Source organism: Molothrus ater, chromosome 6, assembly GCF_012460135.2.
Source record: "Molothrus ater isolate BHLD 08-10-18 breed brown headed cowbird chromosome 6, BPBGC_Mater_1.1, whole genome shotgun sequence".
NCBI lineage: Eukaryota > Metazoa > Chordata > Aves > Passeriformes > Icteridae > Molothrus > Molothrus ater.
This window is the reverse complement of record NC_050483.2, coordinates 53899747-53923853: the sequence shown is the minus strand read 5'-3', so window position 1 is coordinate 53923853 and position 24107 is coordinate 53899747. Positions and strand designations below refer to the sequence as shown.

Below are 24107 nucleotides of genomic sequence, written 5' to 3'. Positions count from 1 at the left end.
AAACCATGATGTGATTTAGAGAGGGTTTTTTTCCTCTTTTCTGCTGTTTTTTGTGACAGATTAATTATTGATCTTGAAAATTTCCTAAGGAAGTTACTCGGTCTTAGGATACAAATTAGTTGCTACACACAAAAATGGGTTTACAAAGCAAACCAAATCAGCAAAGGCTGAAGTTCATTTTCCAACTCATATTAGGGCTGGGAATTGTTTCAGTAATCTTCAGGAAAAAAACAAAAACCTGAACATAATTTTCAACAGGTTCAGAGTTGGAGTAGCAGTGTTGCAAGTGCTGGGCACCCCCTACACCAGACTTGGGGCCAGCCTCCCTTCTGCAAAGTTTCCATCACAGGCAGAGGCCTCAGGATAAAACGCCTTGGAGGTCTTCCTGAAAATTGCTCCTAGACTTCTGCATGCTGGGAGGGTTACCCTGGTTAAAGACACTTTTCTGTGAGGAGTGTGAGGGGGGATCAGGGACAGCCCAAGGGACTCTGTAGCCTTTTGTGTGGCTGGTGAGGCACAGCCTTGCCTGCCCCTTCTGCTCAGCGCCCCTCAGAGCAGGCAGGGACATTGGAAAGGGGCCAGCACAGCCTTTTACCAGGAGAAATAGTGCCTTCCAGAGATTGCACAGGCAGAAAACAGCAGTTCAGATAGAGCAGGGCCCTGCAACAAACCTTGGTGCAGCACACAGGGGGCTCTTGGGTGTGAATGTCTGCAGGTACACAAGGCACAAGCTCTGAGGAGTATTAAGCAGCCACAGGGCTGCTCAGATACTCAAGACCTCAGTGACTGCTTGACTTGTGGTTATGGTGACATTGTAGTCCTTGGCAGTCACAGGTTAAGCTGCAGATGTAGGGTGTTGATGTCATATGTAATGACCCCATTTAATCTGAAGTGGGGCAGAGTTGTATTTACCCTCAGGCTGAGTTTTATTGCTTGGACACTGTGGGTTCCTAATTTGCTGATCTCTCTTCTGTCATCTTTTTTTTCCCCCTCCCTTTCATTGCTTTTATTCTTTTAAATAGTCTCCAACTCTCCCTTGCTTTTCTAACACCTCCTTGGTGCCAGAAGAAAATTCACATTCACTCCTGAAGCCTGTTTTTCTGATGCACTCTTCACCTGTGCAGAATGTAGGATCAGAACCTTACTAGAGATTGTCCTACCCTTGTCATTACCTCTATCATCCTCCAGAAAGGACAGCAGAGGCAGCATGACCAACTCATGTGCCCTTTTGGGGCCACGTTCCTGTCACAGCTCTCACAGGAGTCTGACATGCACAAGTCACACAGAGATTTGCATTAAAGATGCTCTGAAAATCTCAAGCACCCTTTTTTATTATTATTACTATTATTTTATTTAATTTTTAAAATTTATGTCTTAGCCACAGCCTGGCCTTGTTCAGTTCAGAATGTGAATGTGTTTGTTTTTCCTTGGCTATCAAAATAGAGAGGTTATTCTATCTGGACACATTCATGATAGTCAGTTGTTTCCTGATAACTGCTCCATTAACATCTGTCAGCATGGCAGCCTCTGCTCATAACCTCCTCACAGACCAGACAGCTTTCCTAGCAGAAGGGACACACTTACAAGAAAATAAAAGGCAAAATGTCAGCATGTTCCCAAATGAGATGCCCTGGGAGATTCATGACACAGTGGTAGCTGTGAAGAAATGCAGATGTGACAGGTGGCTGACAGTTTGGTACTTTGTCTATAATCCTTCTGAACTAGTGGCAGAGATTTTCTTAAATACAGTGATTACCATGAGAACCTCTCCCTAAAAGTGTTGTTTGCATCAACAATCATAAGACAGATAAGTGACAGGCCTGGGGTCCTTTCCATTAGTTTCAGAGGACAAATACCAGAGGTCAAGACTTTTGTAATAATAATAATAATAATAATAATAATAATAATAATAATAATAATAATAAACATCAGCAGCAATGGATTAATACAATAATAAAACAGACCAGTGAGCCTGAATAAAACAGAATAGAGTCCAAATAAAACAGACTCCAAAGCCTGGGGCAAACTGCATTTGCTAAACCATTTGGTAAAATGGGCTGAGGCAGATATTTGAGCTAAAGTAAATCAGGCAGAAGTTGCCTTTGAGTGATTGAAGGACTGGCTCAAAAGCAGCCATTTGGACTGCCCAGAATACAGACTTATTGCTCCCTGGGCATCCTTCTGCAGAGGAACTGCTGTGGCTCTGTGTTTCTCTCCAGAAATAAGCAGTGCATTACTGGTAGCAAGGTGGTAGCCACCTTCTAGACATGCTCCTGCTATTTTTCTTGGCCCACAGAAATGATACATCCAAGGTAGAGTAAATATAAAAACAAATAAAACTGCTCTCAAAAATGTTTTGTCCCAATAATTAATTCCTCAGCAAATTTTCTCATCATAAAACACGTCCTAATGAGCTACCAGGAGGAGAGGAAATTCATCACTTACCTCACAAATATCAACTTGAGAGCACTGCTCATGTCAGATGGCATAATTAATGACTTGAGAGGGAGCATGGAGCAGCACAGCCAAAACCACCATCCCCATCAGTCATTCCACATCATGTTACTTGATCTACAGAGGATTAGCCAGGCAGCTAGAAGGAGATATGGGGCTGAAGGGAATGCAGGCAAATGTGGTATATCTAATCTTGATTTATCCTGGTTGGCTTCCTGCTTATCACTGAGGTGCCACGGCAGTTGGTTGCGCATTGTGTTTTATTTTTGTGGCTTTTCTTATTTTCCCAGAGAAATAAGATTTACAGACTTTGAACTTCACCCTCCCTGAGGCTGAGCAAGCCATCTTCAGCCCCCTGTCAGAACATGGTCCTCTTGGGGTTCAGCTCCTGTTCAGCAGGTCTGGGGGGGTGCACAGAGCAGGTGAGACCTCTCTGTGCTGTGGTGAGAGGGGATGCTGTGGTCAAGGGGTGTCATGGTGGGCTGCAGCAGGAACACATCTCAACTGCTCTTCCTGTGGTGGCACCACCAGAGCTGGGGCAATGTGCAGCCTCCTCTCATCATGTCCATCTCTTGTCTCAGTGCTGTGCAGCTGCAAGAACTGCCCCACTGCTTCCTGCAGGTGTCTGCTCTGGGGGCAGGTCCCTCCTGAGGACATTCACTGGAGCCAGGGTGTGGGGGATGCTTTGGAGGTGCAGCTCTCCCCACTTGGATGGGAAAGCTGAGACACCAGGCTGGTGCTGCCAGTGCTGTCAGGAGAGCCTGAAATGGCCAAAGGGGGTCAGACCAAGGGGTGATCTCCCTGGGGATCCCATCTCCAAGGCTGCCGGGAGCAGGTGCTTGCTTTAGGGAAGAATAGAGGATTCTGGAGATGTAGAGGGATCATTTTGTGACTCCACCTTCCCAGCAAACTGCTGTGAGGGAATCCTGAGCTGAAGGTTACTTCCCCAGCTCTGCATTTCTCAGGTCCTTGTGGAATTCTTTTTACCATTAATTTATCTAATATCTTTTGGCACCAGCATTTATTTTTTGCCCTCTGCAGTGTCCTGTGATGTGTACCACAGAAAAATTATATGAAGGGAGAAAAATGTGCATCTTTTCCTGTGTTTCAAAGTTTCTGCCTGGCCTGTATATGTGGTGGTGTTTGTAGGGGTCTCAGGACTAGGGAAGAGATGAGAATTTGACTCTATGTTTCAGAAGGTTGATTTATTATTTTATTATATATATTATATTAAAATATATTAAAACTATACTAAAATAATAGAAGAAAGGATTTCATCAGAAAGCTTGAAAGGAAAGAAAAAGAATGGAATGATCATAAAATCTTGTGACTGTCCAGCGAGTCTGAGACAGCTGGACTGTGATTGGCTAATAATTAAAAACAACCACATCAGACTAATCAAAGATTTTCTTGTTGCATTCCACAGCATCAGATAATTGTTGTTTACATTTTGTTCCTGAGGCCTCTTAGCTTCTCAGGAGAAAAAATCCTAAGGAAAGGATTTTTCATAAAACATGTCTGTGACAAGTATATCTCATGTTCTCCATTCCCTGTGATAAAAGAATGAATGAATGAATGAATCATCATTCACTTTGCCTTTCTCCCTCACTTTCACCACGCTGAGAAAAGTAAGCCTATCAAATTTACTCCACTGAAATAACTCCATGTTTCTGAAACCAAGCCTAGCAGGATTTTTTTTTAGGATTTACATGAGAGAAGAGTATGAGAAATCCAGGCAGCTCCAAAGTGAAGGCTGACAGGTTTTATCTCCATCCCTTTGCTCACTCCAGTGTGTGCTCACTGCTTAAAACCAAGCTCCAGTAGCTGTCAGGCTGCAAAGTGCAGCTGTTGTACGTGTCTGCTCACATTTGTAAATGCCTGGCTGTGTTTTCTGAAACTCTCCAATAAATGCTCACTTGAGTTAGTTCATCAGCTAAGACAACTTTATCTGCTCTAGAAGTGACCCCACATTCCCCTGTGCAAACACCCTCGTGCAGCAGAGCCCTGTGGCTGCTGCTGGCAAGATCTGAGCACTGGGCTTGCCCCAGGCAAAGAGCCCTTGGCATCTCCTGGCCCCTTCTCTGGGCTCCAGTGTAAGCAATAACTGGGCTTTTATGTGGTGCTGACCTCCCAAGGTAAGTTCAGAAAACATTATCTGGCAAATCTGATGTGTCACATTTCAAAGAAAAGAGTTTCCCACCTCAGTCCAGGTCTGATTTCTTTACAGGTAAAGGATAAACCCTTTGGGAAACAAGCACTTCTTGGAAGCAAGGTTAAGAGCAATATACTTTCCTCCTTACCAATAGACTGAAATATCTTTTCTGTTAGGAGTGCACATCTATCCCCACAGGGCCAGGTCAGTGCTCTATAACTCATCTTACAAAACTGAAATACAATTTTTTGATGATCAGAGCTGGGTAAGGATCAGAAAACTGGCCTGACACATTTCATTTGTACTGAAAAAAGGTTTTATTGAAGAGATGTGGCATTCACAAAGAAATGCTTCCCCTGCACAGATAGAGGGAGATTTCAAGATAATATGCATTATAGATGATTTGTAATGAAACTGTGAATTAATGTCTTCTCTGAGAATTCCCCCAGTGCCCTCCTCTGTATCTGGACTGTATCTGTAACCTCTTACCAGCACACAGAAATAATTGTTTGGTTGCCCAATGGAAACACCAGCCTGAATTCCCATGTGCACTATGTTTGGGATCTCTGTCCCTCATCTGCTTCTCTAAACACTTCCTGGGAAGTGGCACAGTGATAAAATGAGTGGAAACAGCCCTGGGATTAAGAAGTGATTTGAGACCTGCAGCTGATCTCAGACTGGATGTGGTTGGGGAATTAGATTAGGAAATTACCTGGAACTGGACATTAATTGTGGTGTCTTGTGCTGGAGAGAGGATTCATGCCAAGATGGAAAAATGAAATTGGGATTGTGGGGAAACTATAACTTGAGGTCAGTTGAATTTGGATTTTTGTGCCAGAGTGATCTGAGCCCAACTCACATTCCCCTCTCTGATGCCTTTTGCTTTCTGGCATCCTGGCCTTGCAGTTTTGGGCCCTGCAGCAGAGGGGGTGCTCTGGTGTCTTCCCAAGCATGGTGTGGGGCAGGGAGCTGCTCAGCCCCAGGAATAAAATCCCATCTGTTCCTGCCATGTATTGGACAGCAATGCCCCATTGCTGTGCTGGTCTGTCTCAGCTTGATGCCCAGCAGGAACTTGCTTAAGGTAATTTTCTTCCAGCCCTGTTCCACCTGCCAGCCAGGGAATAACAGAGCTGATCCCAGCCCCAGGCAGCCCCTAAATGACACCAAGGCTCATGAAAAGTTATTCCAGTTCTGGTGAGCCTTTGCTCCCCTTGCAATACTCTGGTAGGGGGGCGACAGCCTGGGCTAGGAACAAAACCACTGGGTCTGTAGGGGCTGGGGTGGCTGTGGGCTGTGCACCCTGTCTATTATTGCCACCATCTGAGGCTGCTGGCCAGAGTTTTAGAAACTTGGGTCAAAATTTCCTGGGATCCAGCAGCTAGGATGAGGCCAGTCAGCTGGTTTTGGGTATTTGTGTGTGTGTGTGTGTGTGTGTGTGTGTGTGTGTGTGTGTGATGGCATCAACAGGGCAATCATCAGTGTCCTGTGTCATTTGGGGGATCCCTCACCGGCGGTCCCCGGCCCTGCTGGAGATACACGGGCTGATTTAACCCCCTGGGCGCCAGAGGGTAGCGACAGCCAGATCTTCCCGAAGAGAAAACACAACAGCTCTTCCTCTCCCTCTCCCCTCTTCCCCTACAAGCCCTGAAGCCATTCACAGGGGCAGCTCGAGCTGCGGGCGAGAGAGCAGCCGTGTCCGGAGGACCGCACTGCAATCCATTGCATTGCACTGCGCATCCTCCCTCTCTCCCCACCGCCTACTGCTGCAGCCTGCCTTCCTCCCTCCATCCCTCCATCCTCTCCGCTTCCCACCTCACATTGCTCCCTCGTGTATCCCTCCTCCTGCATCCCTCCCTCCTACATCGCTCCCTCCTGTAGCGCTCTCTCCTGCATCCCTCCCTCCTGCATCCCTCCTCCTGCATCCCTCCCTCCTCCATCCCTCCTCCTGCATCCCTCCCTCCTACATCGTTCCCTCCTGCATCCCTCTCTCCACTCCTCCCTCCTCCATCCCTCCCTCCTACATCGCTCCCTCCTGTATCGCGCTCTCTCTGCATCCCTCCCTCCTCCATCCCTCCCTCCTCCTTTCCTCCTCCTGCATCCCTCTCTCCACCCCTCCCTCCCTCTGCCTGCGCAGAGCCGCGGACATGGCGCTCAGCAATTTCCTCTTCGCTCAGTGCATCTGCTATTTCCTGGCCTTTCTCTTCAGCTTCATCGTGGTTGTGCCACTCTCCGAGAATGGCAACGACTTCCACGGCCGCTGCCTGCTCTTCACCGAGGGCATGTGGCTCAACGCCAACCTGACGGTGGAGCGGCAGCGCTTCACGGTGCAGGAGTGGGGGCCCGAGGCCGCCTGCCGCTTCAGCATCTTCACCGGGCTCCTGTCCCTGCTGCTGGCCACAGTGCAGGCCTGGAGGACCCTCTTCTTCCTCTGCAAAGGGCACGAGGAGTGAGTATCCCTGGGGATCAGCCCATCCCTGCCACAGGCTGGGGCACGTGGGAGCAGGCTGGGGGTGAGGCGCTGGGCTTGGCACCATCCAGGTCATCGGGCTCGCCAGAGGGGTTTGGGGAGAGCTGGTGTACCACCCGTGTCTGTCTGTCTGTCTGTCTGTCACACACCAGGCCGTGTCCAGGGCCCTCTCCAGACGGTGCACCTGTGGGGTGGGGGGGTCAGATCCACTGCTGTGCCCCCACTGCCCCTTGGCAGTCCAGTGTGGGCACTCAGCTGCAGTGGGCGTGGAAGGATTTGGGGGCTGTGGGGTGATGCTGGAGGCTGGGGCTCGCAGGGGCCTGGTCCCACTACACATCCATGCCAAAGGAGGCCCTCCCCAGGAGTGCACTGGGCCTGGGAAGAGCCTTGAAACAACATGGTTGTGTGGGGGGGGGGGGGGCAGAAGGGAGAAGTTGGTGCCTCCCCTCTCTTTTTGGTGCTGCTTTTGCTGTGTACATGGCAGCTACTGCAGACAACAACTATTGCTTGGTTACTGCATGAGAGCAGCACTGAGCGCTCCTGCAGCAGCTCAGGGTGGCACTGGCTGCTGGCTCCTGGGCTCACACGAACCAAGGGGCAATCCCCTCCTGCAGCAGCTCAGGGTGGCACTGGCTGCTGGCTCCTGGGCTCACACAAACCAAGGGACAATCCCCTCCTGCAGCAGCTCAGGGTGGCACTGGCTGCTGGCTCCTGGGCTCACACGAACCAAGGGACATCCTCTAGCAGTGTGGGGAAGGATTTCACAGCATCCCACCCCAACAGGGGTGGTCAGAGGCCTGGTGGGCCAGGCAGCAGCTCAGGAGCACTGTGATGTTCTGTGCTTGCCTCTCTGGTGGCCTGGGAGGGCAGAGACCCTGGTGCAGGTAACACAGGTGCTGCAGGGCCAGGTGTAGACAATGCACTGGTGGCTGTCTAAACTAGGAAAATATTTTTCCCATGGTTTAGGAGCCATGCCAAGGGTTAATCACTCCTGTCTAGGTCTATTTGGACTAGAGGTTTCTTGAGTAAGGGGCTGTTACATCTGGGCTTGGCAACCTTGGAGACTGGGTAGCAGTGTTGTCTTTCTGGCTCTTCCAAGCACTCTCAACCTGTCTCATAAACATGCTGCAGTAAGTGAGGACCAGAAACTTATTCCATATTAAAACATACCTTACACTAAATACAACCACCGAGTTCTTAATATCTTTGAATTCAGCTTCCTCAGGTGATCCAGTATCTGTAGAGGGTTAATTGAATCTCAATGCTTTGCAGGTCAGAACTAGCTAATTTTTAGAAGAAACCAGCAGTGAAAACCTTGTAATGGTGACATTTGGATCAGATGTTTGGCCTGCTTCCCAAAGTGGCTGTTATCTTCAAAACTGTTGGGCAGACCCCTGAAAAGTGTCCCTTTAGGAGCTCCTTCAGGCTCCTTTGGGAGTTGTATAACTGTGTTCATAGCTGCTCCAGGCAAGAAAGGCAGAAGGCTCTGGGGTGGTGGGGAGCAAAGATGGAGCAAGTTGGGACGATGAGATACGCACAGAAGACCACAGGAGGGTACAACATGGCAAGATGCTTGGGAACAGCAGTTTCTTGGTAAGAAGGAAGGTCTGTCCTGTTCCACATCAGCCACCATGTAAAAAGCAGGCAGGGCTCATGCTGTCCTGATTTTGGGCAGCCATTTGTTAATGGTTCAAATGGGTGTAAAACCATTTCTGTTTGGATGGAGAGATAAATGTGAGCTCCTCACCACCCATGATAATTGTCTGTTCTGATTGGAGGTAGTTGAGGAAGAGCCAGAATGTCCTAACTGATGATCCTATCAAGAGGATCACTGCTCCTGGGCCAGCTCCAGGGTGAGCCAGCCAAGGCAGTCAGGGTTGGTTAGCACCCTTTGCATCTTTCATGTCCAATGGCTTTGAATGATTGCTGACATGCAATCTAGCAGTTATGACTGCTAAAAAACCTTGAAAGGGTCTCAGCACCCCTTGCCTCAGCTCAGCTGAAGGGTAGAGGTACAACTCAGATACTTCATTGCTAGGATTGCAAAGCAACTTCAGGTGTAAACATTAATTATTAAAGGGCATTCACTCAATCTGCAATGCATAGCTTGAAGTTCTAATCTAAGGAGGAAAAATCAGGTAATCTAAAGATCCAAATAAGCAGTCTGTCACGATGCCCTGGCAGTGGTGATGGTTTCTCTTGCCAGATGCAAATCAGGTGCAAGGCTGAGCCCTGCTTTGTCAGTGGAAAGTCAGATCCTGGACCATGGAACCTCTCTTGCTGCAGGGTAGGAAATAGAGGGACAACTGGAGACCCTGGGCTGTGATGACCCACTCAACAGTCCTGGTAACTGCTCCTTTTCTAGAGCTGTTACTAATTCTGGTTCCAGGTCTGTTTTATTCTGTGAACAGCTCAAGTCTTTTCTGCCTCCCAGGGCCAGCATTCCATGCTAAGGTGCACACAGAGGATATGATCTGATTTCAGCAATGCTTGAGTTGAAATCCAGGCTAGGTGGGAAGTCAGGGCAGAGAACATGCAGAATTCCGGAATCTCAAAGCAGCTCTCACTGTATGGGTGACCCCAGCACCCAGCAAAGCTGAGCTGATCTACTTCAGCAAGCCCAGCTAAGCCAGAGCAGGATTCAGCTTATTGCTCATCCAGAAGTCAGGTGTCCTGGCATCCAGCATCCATTACAGTCTATAGGGGCACTTCTTGAAGGTGATTTATTTCACTTTTCTATCAGTCTAGGGGTGGGACAACTGTCACTTTGGAGAGAGCCTAGACAGTCCCTCTAAGGCCTCATCAACCCAAGAGCAAACATCCTAACTCTGCTGATAATTGCTTCCTCATCTCATTTTAAAGAAGTTCTCCTGAGGTCACAAATGTATAGTGTATAACCTGTAGAAATTAGGATTGTCCAGCCCAGAACCTTCCAGGACTCAGGCACTCATTTAAAAAGCCTCTTGGCTTTTCATTTGATGAGCAACCAGGGAAAAGAAATGACTGAGGTTTTTTTTTTTTCTTCTCTGGGGTAAGTGGATTCATTCTATCACCAGCACAATGAGTGGCACTGGTGAGAAATTTGTCATATTCATCTTTACCACACACTGAATAGGATGACCTGCCTCCTGGAGCTGCCAGTCTTTCCCCAACCTGGAGCAAATGTCCAGTTTTTACATAATGTGGCATTCCAAGGTGTCCTATTCTAAAGAGCCACTTAGAGAAGTTTCAAGTAGAGAAGGCCTTTGCTGGGTAACTGGGATTAGAAACTTTTCACAGCTAAAATTCAGGTGAGGTGTGAAAGAGTGAAAATGAGAGAGTGATTCCACGGCCTTATGGGAAATCTGTGAGCATCCCACCCATCCCACTCCAAACACTGCATATACTGAGGGCAGGCCCTGGTGGGGCAGATTTAATGGGGCTAAGTTGATATTCAGCTGGCAGACACAGCATACTGACACCAAAGCCAGAGAAATCCTGGGAGAATCTGGCCTGCTCTGCAAATTGCCCATAAAACTGAGATTCGTGTCCTATGATGCCAGTACCTTGTGTTACATTGCTTAAAGTGATTATAGCTATCAGTTCTGTGTTTTTTATTTTTAGTTTCCCTCTTCTAAGCAATTTTTGTCCCAATTATCACTTAAGTCATGAAATAATTTTAGCTGCAGTTACTACATAATTTGAGCTAATGACATTTATTTTAACAATGGTGATTTTCATCATTACAGCTAATGAAAGCCACATTGTGTGTGAACAATCACCACTCATTATATAAAGCCACATCTTCTTATGGTTAAAAAAGAAATCAAAATCAAAAGCATTTGCAAGCGAAGGTAGTGTGACTCAAAATCAAGCCCATAGTGTTTCAATGTATTAGGTGTTCTTAATTAAAGATGTGTTTTAAATGGAAACTGATATCTTTGTGCCCACTCTGTGCTGCTTACAGAGACTGCTGATGTTGTGTTTCAGCTGTTTATGAGTTACATTTTTCTTCCCTTTTATTACAGCTCTTTCTTTTACGCCTTCCTGAATCTGCTGATCAGCGCCTTTGTGGTGTTCATCACATTTATTGCCAGCACTATAGTGAGTGTAGGATTTAACATGTGGTGTGATGCAATTACTGAAAAAGGAAGCATGCCAAATAGGTTAGTATTGAAGAATACATTTTATTCCTTTTATTTTTTTCATATAGGCACAATTGAGCTGTGCTGTTACAAAGTGTAGTTATTACACGCAAGGTGAGCAAGGGGGAGAAGGCATCTGTAATATGAAAATCCAGAGTTTTTTCATGTGGAACAAAACATAGCAAATCAAACTTCTTTTTGTTTGTTTATTTAGAAGGCCACAAAGAAAAGTGTGTTTCCATCGTATTTTGTGGTCATGATCACATGAAAAACAAATCAATTTTGTTAAATATTTTTTTATTTCCAAAGGAATGCTAGATTTAGAGTTTTTCTAAGAATGGGGGAAGTGTGGCCTTGTGAGCAGGGCAGGGGGCTGAGGGCCAGGGCTTCTGGCTTGCAGTCTTGGTTCTGCCCCCAACCCACTGTGTGACACCAGGCAAGTCATTTATCCTGCCTGTGCCACAACTCATCATCAGACAAAACATTTGGGGTAGAGTTCCTTGCCTTGTAGTGATGCTCTGGATGCCTTGAGAGCCACAGGATGGGAAGCACTTTGTAAGTGTAAAGTACAGATGGCTGATTCTTTGTTACAGTCACAAAATGTACAGCTCCTAAAATGGTCCCCTGTATCCCACGATGCTTATGCTCCTTATGGGGAACATGATAAGTCGAGGAAGATTCACTCCTGTCAAACAAATAATGATGGAGAGGAAATTGTGACATTTTATGTCATATGATATTGAATAAATGTACTACTTAAAGCATACATTTATGTTGCTGCACATTGTCATATGTTGTAAAATGCCATAGTGAATGTTCTGTTTAGGGCTGCAACGATTAATCGAATTACTCGAATATTCGGTTAAAAATTCAATTACAAAAAGCATCTAATCGAATATTCGGGTAAGAACCCAAGATGACCGACAGCACTGAAAAGGAGAGAGAAGAGGCTGCAGAAATCAACCAAGAGGTAGAATGACAACCTCAAAATCCTGGGATATTTTTCACACCAGTAATGGTCCAAGTTATTTGTAAAATCTGTAGGCAGCCCCTATCTTACCATCAGGTATCGTCTCCTTGCTGGAGCATCCGAAACAAAAACACAATTCCTTCTTCTGAGGCTTTTCCTGATGAAGTCAAAAGGTAACAGAGGATCATACACTTTGTTTCATTGAGGGGTGAAACAACCAACCTGGGGTGATGCCAGGGGCAAATCTGTGGGAGGCGAGGGGGCAGTGGGAAAGAGGGGTTTAAGAATGCTGTTCATAATAACTATTACAATTCCACTTATGAAGGATTTGTGTTATCATTTACATGATTTTTTTTTGTAAAAGAAAGTAATTTAGAGAAGATCAGCAAGCAACCTGATGATTGCAATAACTTAATTATCCTCTGATAGAATGTGCCATTGTGACTGTTCAAAATATATTTAATATGTTGTTTCATTTTATATTTGGTTTGCCTAGAATATTTTAAATTTTTTTCTTTTGTTTTTCCTTCCAAATGCCTTTCTGGGTAGCTGTGAAGAGTTGCAGGATATAGATCTTGAGCTGAACTTGGAAAACTCTGCTTTCTATGACCAATTTGCTATTGCACAGGTAGGTCAGACTAAGTCATGGTTCTATTCCAGTTAATTTGCCATTTGCTTATTGTCCTGGGATTACTGGAGCTGAACTACCATTCTCAGAAATCAATGGGAATGTTTCCACTGACTTCAGTAAGTGCTGAATCAGAATGATAGTGATGGGCACATTTGCCTTTTAAATTTAAAACAGACAGTTTTGAATACAGATATGTCAAAGCTTCACCCTACCACTGATCTTGTTAATCATGACAGAAAATTCATTGTTCATCCAAAGGATCAGGTCTGAAAAAGTTGCAGCAATCTGGTGTCCAGCAATCTCATCATTACTGTTCAAAATAATTTCTGACCTGCACCACGTTGTGGGGTTCCTAGTTTTGCCTTCCTTGACTTTGACTGAGATCACCTAAGCTATATAAATATCAGACCCTTGAAAATAAGCAAAGATTTATTCATTCAGATAGGGCTGGTTTCTGATGAACCCATGAGAATTAGACCTCTAAGGCTGTCAAACCTTTCTATTGAATATTCTAGCTCTAAGTCAATGATCAGCCAGTGAACACTGGGACATGAGCACATAGTAATTTTGCAGGGATGACAGGCACATCCCTGCAGGGCTTCACCCTTACAAAAGCTTATGTTGTCCCACATGGGAAGAGGCATGGAACATTTCTTGAAGGTAACCCTGCCTCTTGGGTGTCAGCAAGCTTTTTGTCTTTTTTGCCAATATTGGCATCTAGATGCCCAGCTCAGGCATAACTGCATTTAGGAATGAAATATGCCATAAAAGTGACTCCTTTACCTGAAGAACCCAGGACCTCCCTGGATTTGGCATGACTCCATGGGTTTTGGTCCAGCTGAGGTTTGCATAACCACATGGACAGCTGACTTTGTTTTCACAATACTGTCCTGACCTCTTTATGATTTCTTTCCTTCTCCAGTTTGGTCTCTGGGCTGCCTGGCTGACCTGGCTGGCAATTACCATCCTGGCTTTCCTGAAGGTTTATCACAACTACAGACAGGAGGATCTGCTAGACAGCCTGATCCATGAGAAGGAGCTGCTGCTAGGAAGATCCCCTTCACGATCCTCTTTGCAAGATGACAAAAGTGGCATGATCTAAAGTGTAAGCAAATTTCCAGGGCAGGATCTAGATTTTATTTTTCAGTAATGTGAGCTGAAGCTGAGTCAGGGTATTGAGTGTGTGAGATCTTTTCCTGAAATGAAACGTAATTGTGAATTACACACTTCCCCCATGAGAAATTGTTGGCAGAAATACTGATACTAAAATAAAGAGAATGAACTGCCCTATGTGCCTGTGGCACAGCAAACTTTCTGTCCTGTGCAGGCAAAATTTGTAACCTGCCCTTGTCAGCAGAGCTCCCACGTGCCATGGCTGGCTTTTGGGACAGAGGCCATTTCTGAGGACTGAGCTGGCAAGACCAGGCTACAGCATCCAGGCTATTTCTTCAAACTATTCTTCAACAATAGATGTAACTGGAGCTGCATTCAGTCTCTCCTCTCTCCCTCTCCTCCCTTTTGCCAGTGGAGCTGCCCCTTGTTGTGGTTTTATCCTGGGAAGCTGCAGCTCTGGATGGGGTGCAGGCTCTCGCTGTCTCTGCTTTTGCTGTGTATGGATGCAGTGCTGACAAACATGTTGCTCCTGCTCTGATTTTATTTCAAACATAGAGACCTGTGCTCCAGACTTGATATTTAATGTTGGACAGTGTTAATGAATTCCATGAAACCTGTGTATTATTATAGCACCTGTCAAAAACTGTGTGTAATATGGAAGGATGACAGAGAACATTTCTTTCTGGTTGTGGTTTTGTTTCTTCTTAGATTTTGGCATGAGCAGCATTTATTATGACTCCTGAAGTGAACTGTAGCTAGAAATTGCTGAAGCTTGCATACTAAGAAATTAAGCTGAATAGATAGTGTTAATGCTTGTGCATTTATAAATGTAACTTGATCCCTAACATTGTATACTATTCTGTTTTGAATATTAGAATTTATTTGTGATATTTATTTCATATAGGATTTACAAAATTACTGTAAGCATTTGCATTGTAGGTTTCTATATATAAGCATAGCAAGGAGTTCAAACAGCTGAGTTATTTTATTGATAGTTCAGTGCTGAATGGGTCCATTCTCCCCACTCATGGGCAGGAGTTCCAGGGCAGATAAATTTTGCTGAGAAAAGGATGAAGAATTGCTGTTTACACAAAGCTCACTGGTGACTGTGTTGCTAATTTCATTTTTGCTTGGCCAGTGCTTCAACAAATCAGGTGGATTGTTGAGATCAGAGGTAGCTCTGATAATTAAGAGGAGTCACTCAGAGGAGTGTGGGATTTGCATGGCAGAAAAGTAAAGCTGGGCTAGGATTAAGCATTTATCCCCAGGTACACATTGCACAGAAGACCCCAAATCAGCAGAAAACTTAAGCAAACAACTAAGTTTGGACTGAAGATTTTTTTGGGAGTACACTGACACTGCCTGTGATACCTGTGTTTGAGTTGAGACTAATTTTATTGTAACAGAAGTGCAAACCACACATGATTATATGACCTGGTAAATCAGAATGAGGGGAGAGAGGACAGCAGGCTTCTCCCACATCAGAGCTCAAGCCTGGGGTTAGCACAACTGTGCAGATTTACTGTTGTGTTCTAGGGACTCTCTGATGCTTAGTTAAGTACCAGCTTAAGCATTTCATTGAAACAGAATTTGATGTCATGACAAGTCCCTCAATTATTAAGCGTTTTAGGGCATAAAATCTGACATTGTATTTAACTGCCAAAATATTCTCATAGGCTTAGAGAAAAAACCCTCCATGGGCTCTAAGCAGTAATCCAGCCCTGTGAACATTGCTTACAGCCCCAGCTGAACATTGCTTATGGCCACAGCTCTCTGTAGAGAGGCCTTGTTCTTCACCATGATTTCTGCCCACAAGAGAATTCAATTCCTCTGAAAGCTTTGCAGCAGTGGCTTTTTTTGTAGTTGGGAGTTGATATCAGAGGAGGACTCCTGGAGAGGGAATCAGAGACCAAGTTAATTAATGCCAATTTAAAATTCGGATATCAGGACTGTTAGAGTGCCTTTTTTTTATTCATTTGGTCTAATAATTTGGATATTAAGAAAAGTCTCTTCACTGAAAGGGCTGTCAAGCACTTGAACAGGCTGCTCAGGAAAGTGGTGGAGTCAGCATCCCTGGGTGTATTTAAAGGAAAGGTGGGTGTGGCACTGAGGGACATGGTTTAGTGGTGGCCTTTGCAGTGCCAGGTTAATGGTTTGACTGCATGATCCTAGAGGCCTTTTTCAATCTAAATTACTCTGTCTCTAGTAGGAGATATACTCTTGCAAGTACTTGAGTCCCTTGCCGGGGAATGACCTTCTTCATATCCTGAAGAAGAGTTTGGGTCTTGTAAGTTAGCCTGTTTCCCCAGTTTCCCCATTTTCTCCAGCTGTAAAAGGCAGTCTCACTTTCACTCAGCAGTGATGTCTCTTCCCACAAATTACTTCAGTGCATGCCTTACTCCTTGTGTGGAACCATGATGCTGCTTTGTATAATATATTTTATGTATATGCCTAATTAGGCTTAGGCTGAAGTGAGGTGTGTGTTGGGACCGCTGTTCCTGGTGTTGCCTGAGGGTTTGAAGAACCACGAGGCAGAAGATAACAAGTGTCCTCTTGTGGTTCTTGCTCTGAGGTACCAGGGCCCAAGCCTTGTCTCTGGCTCTGAAAGAGAGGATGCTGCTTTTGGGTGAGGCTGTCTGGAGCTCATGGTCTCTTCTACCTCTCCTGTCTCAAAGTCTTTTTCCTCCTTTCCACTTCCATGAGAAGCAGCAAACACTGGTCCTGGGTTTGGAGTTGCCATGCAAAATGGAAAGAGGCTGAAGCTCTCCTATGAGTCCCATGTGAATGGGGCTGTTTTTCACAGCTTTCCCATGCCAGTCTGTTTTTCACAGCTTCCCCGCCTTGGCCAGGTGAGGTGAGGCAGGTACTCCCTGGCAAGCATCAGTGATGCTTAAAAGCAGAGCTGTTTTTGATGGAAGCCCCTGTGTGAGTCAGAAGGCAGAGCATGTAGTGAGAAGCTTCCTGGCTGACCCAAAGGGAGGAAGGGTATCCTGCAACTCCCAGTTTTTGGACACACTTGGTGTTTTTTATTTGCACTAAGTTTTCTGTAACCTCTTCTCCTAAAGCTTAGGCACTCAGGCCAAGCTGGTGATGCCAAGCTGGAAATGGGTAAGAATTGTGGTGTAATTCATGCACACACACATACCTATCTGTGGCATAATTTATGCACACACACATACCTACCTGTGCTCTCTCTCATGCACTTCTCTCTTCTGTACATTTCTGACGCCTGATTTTAGTCACCCATTGCCCACCAGCAATCGTGGGGCAGAATCAAATTTTGCATTTCTGTGACATTTCAATACCTTTAATTTGCCATGTCTAAAGGCAGGGAACACTCTAGGAAGAGTTGTATTCAAAGAACTAGAACACTGTATGGTACTTATACTGTATTTATTTATTTATTGTCACATAGTGCAAGGGGGAAAAGCTTTGTGGCCTTTCCAAGGCACTGGGCTGTTGCCACACTATTATTCTGTTATACCAAATATATTCTCTGGCTACCATCTGTGGTTTAATTCCCCACCAACTCCCTGCCAGCAGTCCTCATTGGGCTAGGAGAATCTGAGCTAACAAGTGTCATCTGAGCTTTTAGATCAATGCTGTTTATTATTATTTTTTTTATAATGGAGAAAAAACTGGTGCCATCTTTTGGAACGGAACTTCCTCATGAGTGCATTTATGCTCAAAACATCTTATACCACTAACTCATGAGGCATCTTTCAGCTGGGAAATTTCAGTGGGAATCACAAAAATAAGAGCATGATGATTTACTGTAAAAACTGAAGGACACATTTGTACTATAGCAGCGATTCTATGGCCCCTTAAAAAAGGAGGTGTTATAAAAACCAGTGATGGATGATTGAGTGTACAGACCTTGTCATGAAAGCATTCTCTGTGTATGTACAATGTACACAGATGAATGCCAGTTCCACTGCTCTTCTGTGATGTGGATATAGGCTCTTCTTAAAGCAGCTTTGGTTGGAGTAGTTGTTAGAATGCCTTAAATTTCTACACTTCCTTTTACTCAGCAATGGGACTCGTGCAATGACAATTGTTATTATGATACCCAGAGATGGAATTGATGTGGGCAGAGTAGGAAAGCACTGGCCAATGCATAACCTGCCAAAGGCTGAGATGAGTTTCTAATGCAGGTTTGCAGGTGTTTTAATTCCTCCCCTTTATCTGAGTAACATCCTGCTGCTAGAATAAATTAGTCCAGTTAGGAACAGAGTCAGATTTCCCTTCAAGGCCTTCACTCCCCAGTATGGAACACTGCTGATTTAACCTGGGTGGTGTTCAGGATGGAAGCAGAGTTGCAAGGAAGAGGAGCTCACACTTTACCGTCATGTTGAACACAAACCTGGCATTGGGTGTGTGAGGGTTTTGTCATCTCCCTTTTTCAAAGCCTTCTCAAACATATTGCATGTAAAATCACTTTTACCATTTAAATTATTACTTTAGCAAAAGCCCAGACAGTAATTTTTACTGGAAAGACTGACAGTATTTTGTGAAAAACCAATCTGGACTATGACAAAACTTTTGAGTTTTTTCTGTATCCTTGAGTGAATGAGCATCCTGGCTGTGTCCAGATCCTAAGTCTGTGCCTCAGACCATTTCCTTTGCTGATGGAAAGAGCCCATTTTTATCTCTTGGAATGTTTGCTTTGGAGACCACAAATATCCTTTCCTTCTAGTTAGGCAATCCGGGAAAAGAGGAAGGCTTTACCTGCAGTGACAAAATGCTAATGTAACTTCATAAGCACAGAAGTTGTTTTCAAACTATTTCTATTCATGGCACTAGTACCTTGAAATACATGTTTCTATTTTTGTCCTCCATAAGAAGGAGGAATACTGTCCTGAGTTGTATTTTAGTACTCACATATCTGCACCTAAATGTTTTTTAATGGTTTTTTTAAATGACAAAATTCAACTCTGTGATTTATGAAGTTAAGAACTGCATAGAAAACAGGACTTTGATGCTCGCCTGATATTGAAGGGAACTGCACTCTCTCAGAAAAACTATTTGTTTCTGAACAAACAGGAGGTTAGAACAGAATTTACTTAGGATATTGCAAGTACTGCTTATTTCAGTGCAGGCACTTTATGAATGTCTTTCCATCCTGTTGTTAGGAAGAGTATTAGCATAGCCATGTTTTCTCTTTAGTTTTTTTTGTCCATGCCAAAGAGTGTAATTGAACTGCTATTGCAAACATAGATGAATCTGAATGTATTCACCCCAGTGCTTAAAGATCTCTACCTCTCACAGCTGCCATAACTGCTTGAACTGTCATTGCACACAGTAGAGAAAAAAACCTGAACCCATGTGAGAGTCTAAATCCTATTTCCATAGACAGCTAAAGGATTTAGGATTTAATGCTTATTAGCTTGCTGTAAAATCCTCTTTGCTAAAAACCAGGCATAAGTACCTGAGAAGTGCTGTGTGAATAGCACTTTGCATTGGTCAAATAATGATATCATTTTAGTTTGGGATTTTTAAATTTATTTTTTTCTCACCAAAATAAAAAGACAACAACAGCAATTCATTACACGTGAAAGGTTATCCTTGATCCCCCTTGAATCCTTCTGCTGGAGCTCTTCTACTTGGCTTGAAATTCCTAAATAAGAATTATTTAAAGTGCTGGCTCTGGTGTTTATCAAGGAGATAAACTACTTGGAAGCAAGAGCTGCTCTCTGAAATAGCTGGAATTTTTTTGTATGTGGTGGAAACCCAACATGAGAAGGTTTTGTTCCCTCTTGCCACTTGATTGTGCTGTAAAGTGAGGGTTGAGCCAACCTGCCAGGAGGTGAGAATGATGATTTGTAAGTACTGTTGGCATCTTGGATGATTTCTCAGACAAGTGGGTAAACTGTCCTGAGACTAAACTACTCTTCATCTCCTCCTTATTTTCTCCTTGTTTTCCCCTAGATTTGGGCAAATTTGACTCCACTGTGGATACAGACTCTGAAGTGTACTTATGAATGTGAGAAAAATTGCAGTCACTATGGAAAATTTTGTCAAAAAAATAACAAAAGCAGTCAATGATTTTCCCTGTTCTCATTCAGCCTCTCTGGATCGTGCCACTGAACCCTTCCCTTTACATAAGCCAGGCCTGATTTGGGTGATGTGTTGCCCTGGGAGGTTTCCAAGGCTGGTGCCACCAGTCTCTCCAGGAATCTGGTGGAATTAAATGAGTGCTATGTTAAACCATAAAAAAAACTGTTTGAAAATTGTCATGGTATCCCGCATTACACAGTCCAGAACTCTTCACCCCATCTCTCCTGCAGCAGAGAGAATTATTTCTCCCAATTAACACTGTGAAGTCCAACAGTTTGTGTCTGAAACACAGCACATCTTCCTGGAACACACAGGATCTGGGTTGCATCAGTGATTCCATTCCACTTTCTAGGCTGCTGCAACACTTTTAGCCATGGTTTTTGAAGCAGGGTCCAGGCATTTGACTTCATAAGCTGCTGGCAGCCTCCTTATTAAACCACATTCTTTGAGAGCAGCAGGCAGCCCCTTTGCTCAGTGGTGCTGAGAAGCTCTGTACTCAACAGAATCCTTCTGGAGGGGACCACTCCACTGGGGTCCACAGCCAGTGCACACTGATGGTATCAGAGCAATTCTGGTCAAACACAGTCTAATTAAAACAGCCCAAGCTACACAACTGAGAAGTCAATATATTGTGATCTGAAATACACTCCAGAGAGGTTTTTGAATGCTTATAACCAAAACAAAAATAACAAAACACCCCAACAGTTCCACTGAAGTTTCCTCCCTCTGCATCCTTTAATCTTCAAAAACATTCCTGCAAATTTCAGAGAGTATTTTATTGCTATCAGGCTGATTGGGTCTTATTTCTCACATCTCTTCATGACAGAGACAAGGACAGCTGAGGTGTGCAGAACAGTGGCATCAGTCTGAACAGAAATAGTTAATGAAGAGTCAGTGCATTTCCTGTGAGGGATTTCAGCTTTTGGGCTGTGACATGAGGGAGTGGTATTGACACTGATTTCAGCCTCTGCTTGGCCTGCTCAGCCCCTACCTGCTCGTGTGGCCTCACAAATTACAGAGCATCCTCTTGAGGCATGTGCTGACCCAAAGTCAGCTTCTGGAGAGAGCCACCTGTGCCAGCTGTGCAGGAATCTGCTGTAAAGGTGCTGACATTGCCACCAGGTTTGGAGGAAAGCAGATCCAGATACTCTGCTGCCCTTTGCCCAGTGCAGCTCTTGACTTGCCCAGGGAAGGATTGGCTGTTCCCAAATCTCTGTAGAGTTGGCATTTGTGAGGACAGCTCATTAGCACCCATAGTTTTAAAAGGTTTAGTGGTTTTGTGTGGTACCACCTGCGAAGATCTGAAGCAGATCTTTATTGCTTATGAGTGCAGAGCCTGAAAGCATTTCAGCCTCTCTGAAATATGTATTCTCTGATGTATGAATTCATGAGCTCCTGTCTCTTACAGCCACCTGGGAAAAGCTTTATAAGAGTCTAGATTATCTAATTTTCAATGTCCTAAAATTTTTTTAATGCTGCTTAAGAGGTTCCTACAGTGGGTATTTGGGGAGAAAACAGAACACTTTTTCATAATTTGTTTAACCACTGAAAGCAGTTGAGGAGCAGATCCCTCACCAGTGTACATAGATTATCCTGTGAGCAGCCACACCAGTCCACACAAGCTGAGGGTAGAGCCTGGCCTGTTTTGAATATTATCTCTGTTTATTTGTATGGTCTTTTGCAGTGTAATGACTGCTTCAATTGCATGTGTTTGACAAAACCAGAAAGGGAGTGAGGTTTATTATTGTTTTGATACAGTCTCAAAAGGGAAGCTTTTTACTAGCATTTTAATACAGCCCTTTGTAAACACCCAGCAAAGAAAAATGCTGAATCCAATCCTTCTGCTAGTGCAGTCACTGACTTTCCTGTGGCTTTAGTAGGAGCTGGACTGGGTTCAGTGTATGTGGTACTCTCCAGCATTACTGATAAAGAGTTAATGTGTTTTATATATTGATGCTTTTTGCTGAACAGTGCATCAGCTTTTTATGATTTGGTGAAATATAAAAATAAATTATTTGAAAATTCATTGTTTCTGTGCCTGTTCTTTGAAGTGAGTTTAAATTGTTACAATGTAAGATAAAAGTATGTTCTCAAAGTCAGTGGTAGAGTCTTTGTAGTCATTCCCCAGCCTCTCCATGCCACAACTTGTGTAGTCAAGGGTATTCCCAGCCATCCTCAGCTGCCTGAGCCCTTTTGGCATCCCCTTCCAACAGTTCACCCTAATGCCATTGGAGACAAGGAGAAAATGGTCCTGTGTCAACACGCAGCTGGTTTGTTACCAAATGTAAGGGGAGACCACAGGCTGCATGGACAGGCCATTTTTCCAAATGCCAGCTGGTTAATTTCTCTCATGTAGCATCAGTCTTTCTCTTCAGAGGTGGGCATAAAGGTTCCCAACAGCTATCTTGGAGCAAAGAATTAACAAGAAACAAGTCCACACTATTATTGTATAGGTTCCTGAGTTATTCCTTGAGGGCAGCTGGTAACACCCATTTATAGTCATAAGCTGCCAGCTCTTCTGCTTGTTTCTAAGTGGCAAAAGGCAGAAATGACAATTTAAATTGCTGCTATGGGCTCATTTCCAGACTATCAGGGTTGAAGGAGATGAAGGGAAGGAAGGGGACTCGAGGCAGTCTTTGGGACTGCCTTTCACTGGTGCTAATGCAGAGTGCATCAAAAGGTTAATGCAAAACCATCCAGTGTCATCTCTGTGTGTCTTTTTCTATCTCCTCTGATCCTGTGGGTGTGGATAGTGCTGCTGCAATCAGATGCTGTCGATGTGCTTGAAGAGGGTGTTGGCAGCTGCCCTCCATCCGTTCACACTGTAGGAATGTGCTGAACACTGTCAAAACAACACTTACCCTTCTGCTGTGCTCTGCTTGTTTCTGCTGTGTGTTAGTCACATACTCCCTGCATCAGGGAATTTAAGCAGCACTTCTACCCCTACTAGGGACTGCCATTAGTCCATTGTCTTGCACAGACACCTGCTGCTCTCCCCTGCCCTTTGTCTCCTGCCACCCTGACACTGCTCCTGGGAATGCCTCCTACCACTGTCTGCTTCAAAAACTGCCCACGGGCCCTGTCCTACATCACTCCCTCTTTCAGCCCTCTATGTCTAAAACACAGCCCTTTACAATTCATATATTTGCAGTACAATTACATTCATTATACAATTGCCCAGAGCTGGTTGGCTGCAGCACTTTTAACTTCTGAAGCAATTCACCATGCTGGCTCCAGTGTGAATTCGGGTGAGCATCTCCACTTTTTGCAATAAATTATGTATTCTCTCTCCTTTTTATCCTCTATTGGGAAATTCTCAGGAGTTGTACCAAAGGGAAATATTACCCAGCATGGCCAGCAAGGGGATTATTACCCAACACAGATAATTTTATTTAACTTTAGAGAGCTAAACTCATAAAGGTGTCACACCCAGAGAAAAAACCATTGAACAAGAATAAGGAGAAATCGCATCCAGCTCACAGTGATGAGGATAAAGCTGTGATGGCTAAAGAATGAAGGGGCAGAGAGGGAAAGGGGGTTGTGTGTGCTTAAGCAGTGTGGTGAATGGAAAAAGAGCTTCACTGTGAGAAGGAAATAAAAGAGGTAAGTCCACAGCAGTATGTGGACTGATGTTGTGCAGCAGTAAAGAAATGCAGACCCATGAGCTGGAATTTTTCTCCTATTCCCAGTCATGTTATTGACCCACTTCATTCACTCCCACATGCAATGGCTTTCTTAGCTTCAGTTTCTTCACCTACAAGATGTCACTGCTCTGCCAGAAACAGGTTTTAGCTTTCATTTATTTCAAACCTTCTGGCTTCAAGGCAATTTTAGTTTGGCTTTCTGCTGCCTGCCAAGTATCTGATTGAGCACAGTAAACAATCCTGACCCAGGAGACCTTTTAAAGCCATGGTGAGACCTCAACCGTGGTCTCAAGATAACTCGAGAGCTGCCTTTTCCCATGCCCAAAACAGTCCCAAACAGAGCCAACACAAAAGCCAAAAATAACTGTTCCTCTGCTGAATATCCCTGACAGCCCAGATGTGATAGCAGTTCTCCCTCACACCAATAAATTGTGCCCCAACAAGAAGAATGTGGACATTTTCCTTTTGCAGCATGCTCAGTGTAAAGGTGGTCCT

At 44.5% G+C, this 24107-nt stretch overlaps 1 protein-coding gene across 1 annotated transcript; it reads left to right on the top strand.

Moving 5' to 3' along the window:
- The first annotated feature begins 6388 nt into the window (after positions 1-6388).
- Positions 6389-21994, top strand: TMEM179 (transmembrane protein 179). The gene is made up of 4 exons (XM_036383616.2): positions 6389-7052; positions 11081-11218; positions 12717-12795; positions 13721-21994. Exons 1-4 carry the CDS (start codon positions 6751-6753, stop codon positions 13898-13900), a joined length of 699 nt encoding a protein of 232 aa, XP_036239509.1. The 5' UTR covers positions 6389-6750; the 3' UTR covers positions 13901-21994.
- Positions 21995-24107: the final 2113 nt, after the last annotated feature.

Bases quoted from the DNA above. Each gene is read 5' to 3' on its own strand.
- TMEM179 (XM_036383616.2), top strand. From the start codon at position 6,751: ATGGCGCTCAGCAATTTCCTCTTCGCTCAGTGCATCTGCTATTTCCTG. The intron at 7,053-11,080 runs GTGAGTATCCCT...CTTTTATTACAG, and splicing joins CTCTGCAAAGGGCACGAGGA to CTCTTTCTTTTACGCCTTCC. The intron at 11,219-12,716 runs GTTAGTATTGAA...CTTTCTGGGTAG, and splicing joins AAAGGAAGCATGCCAAATAG to CTGTGAAGAGTTGCAGGATA.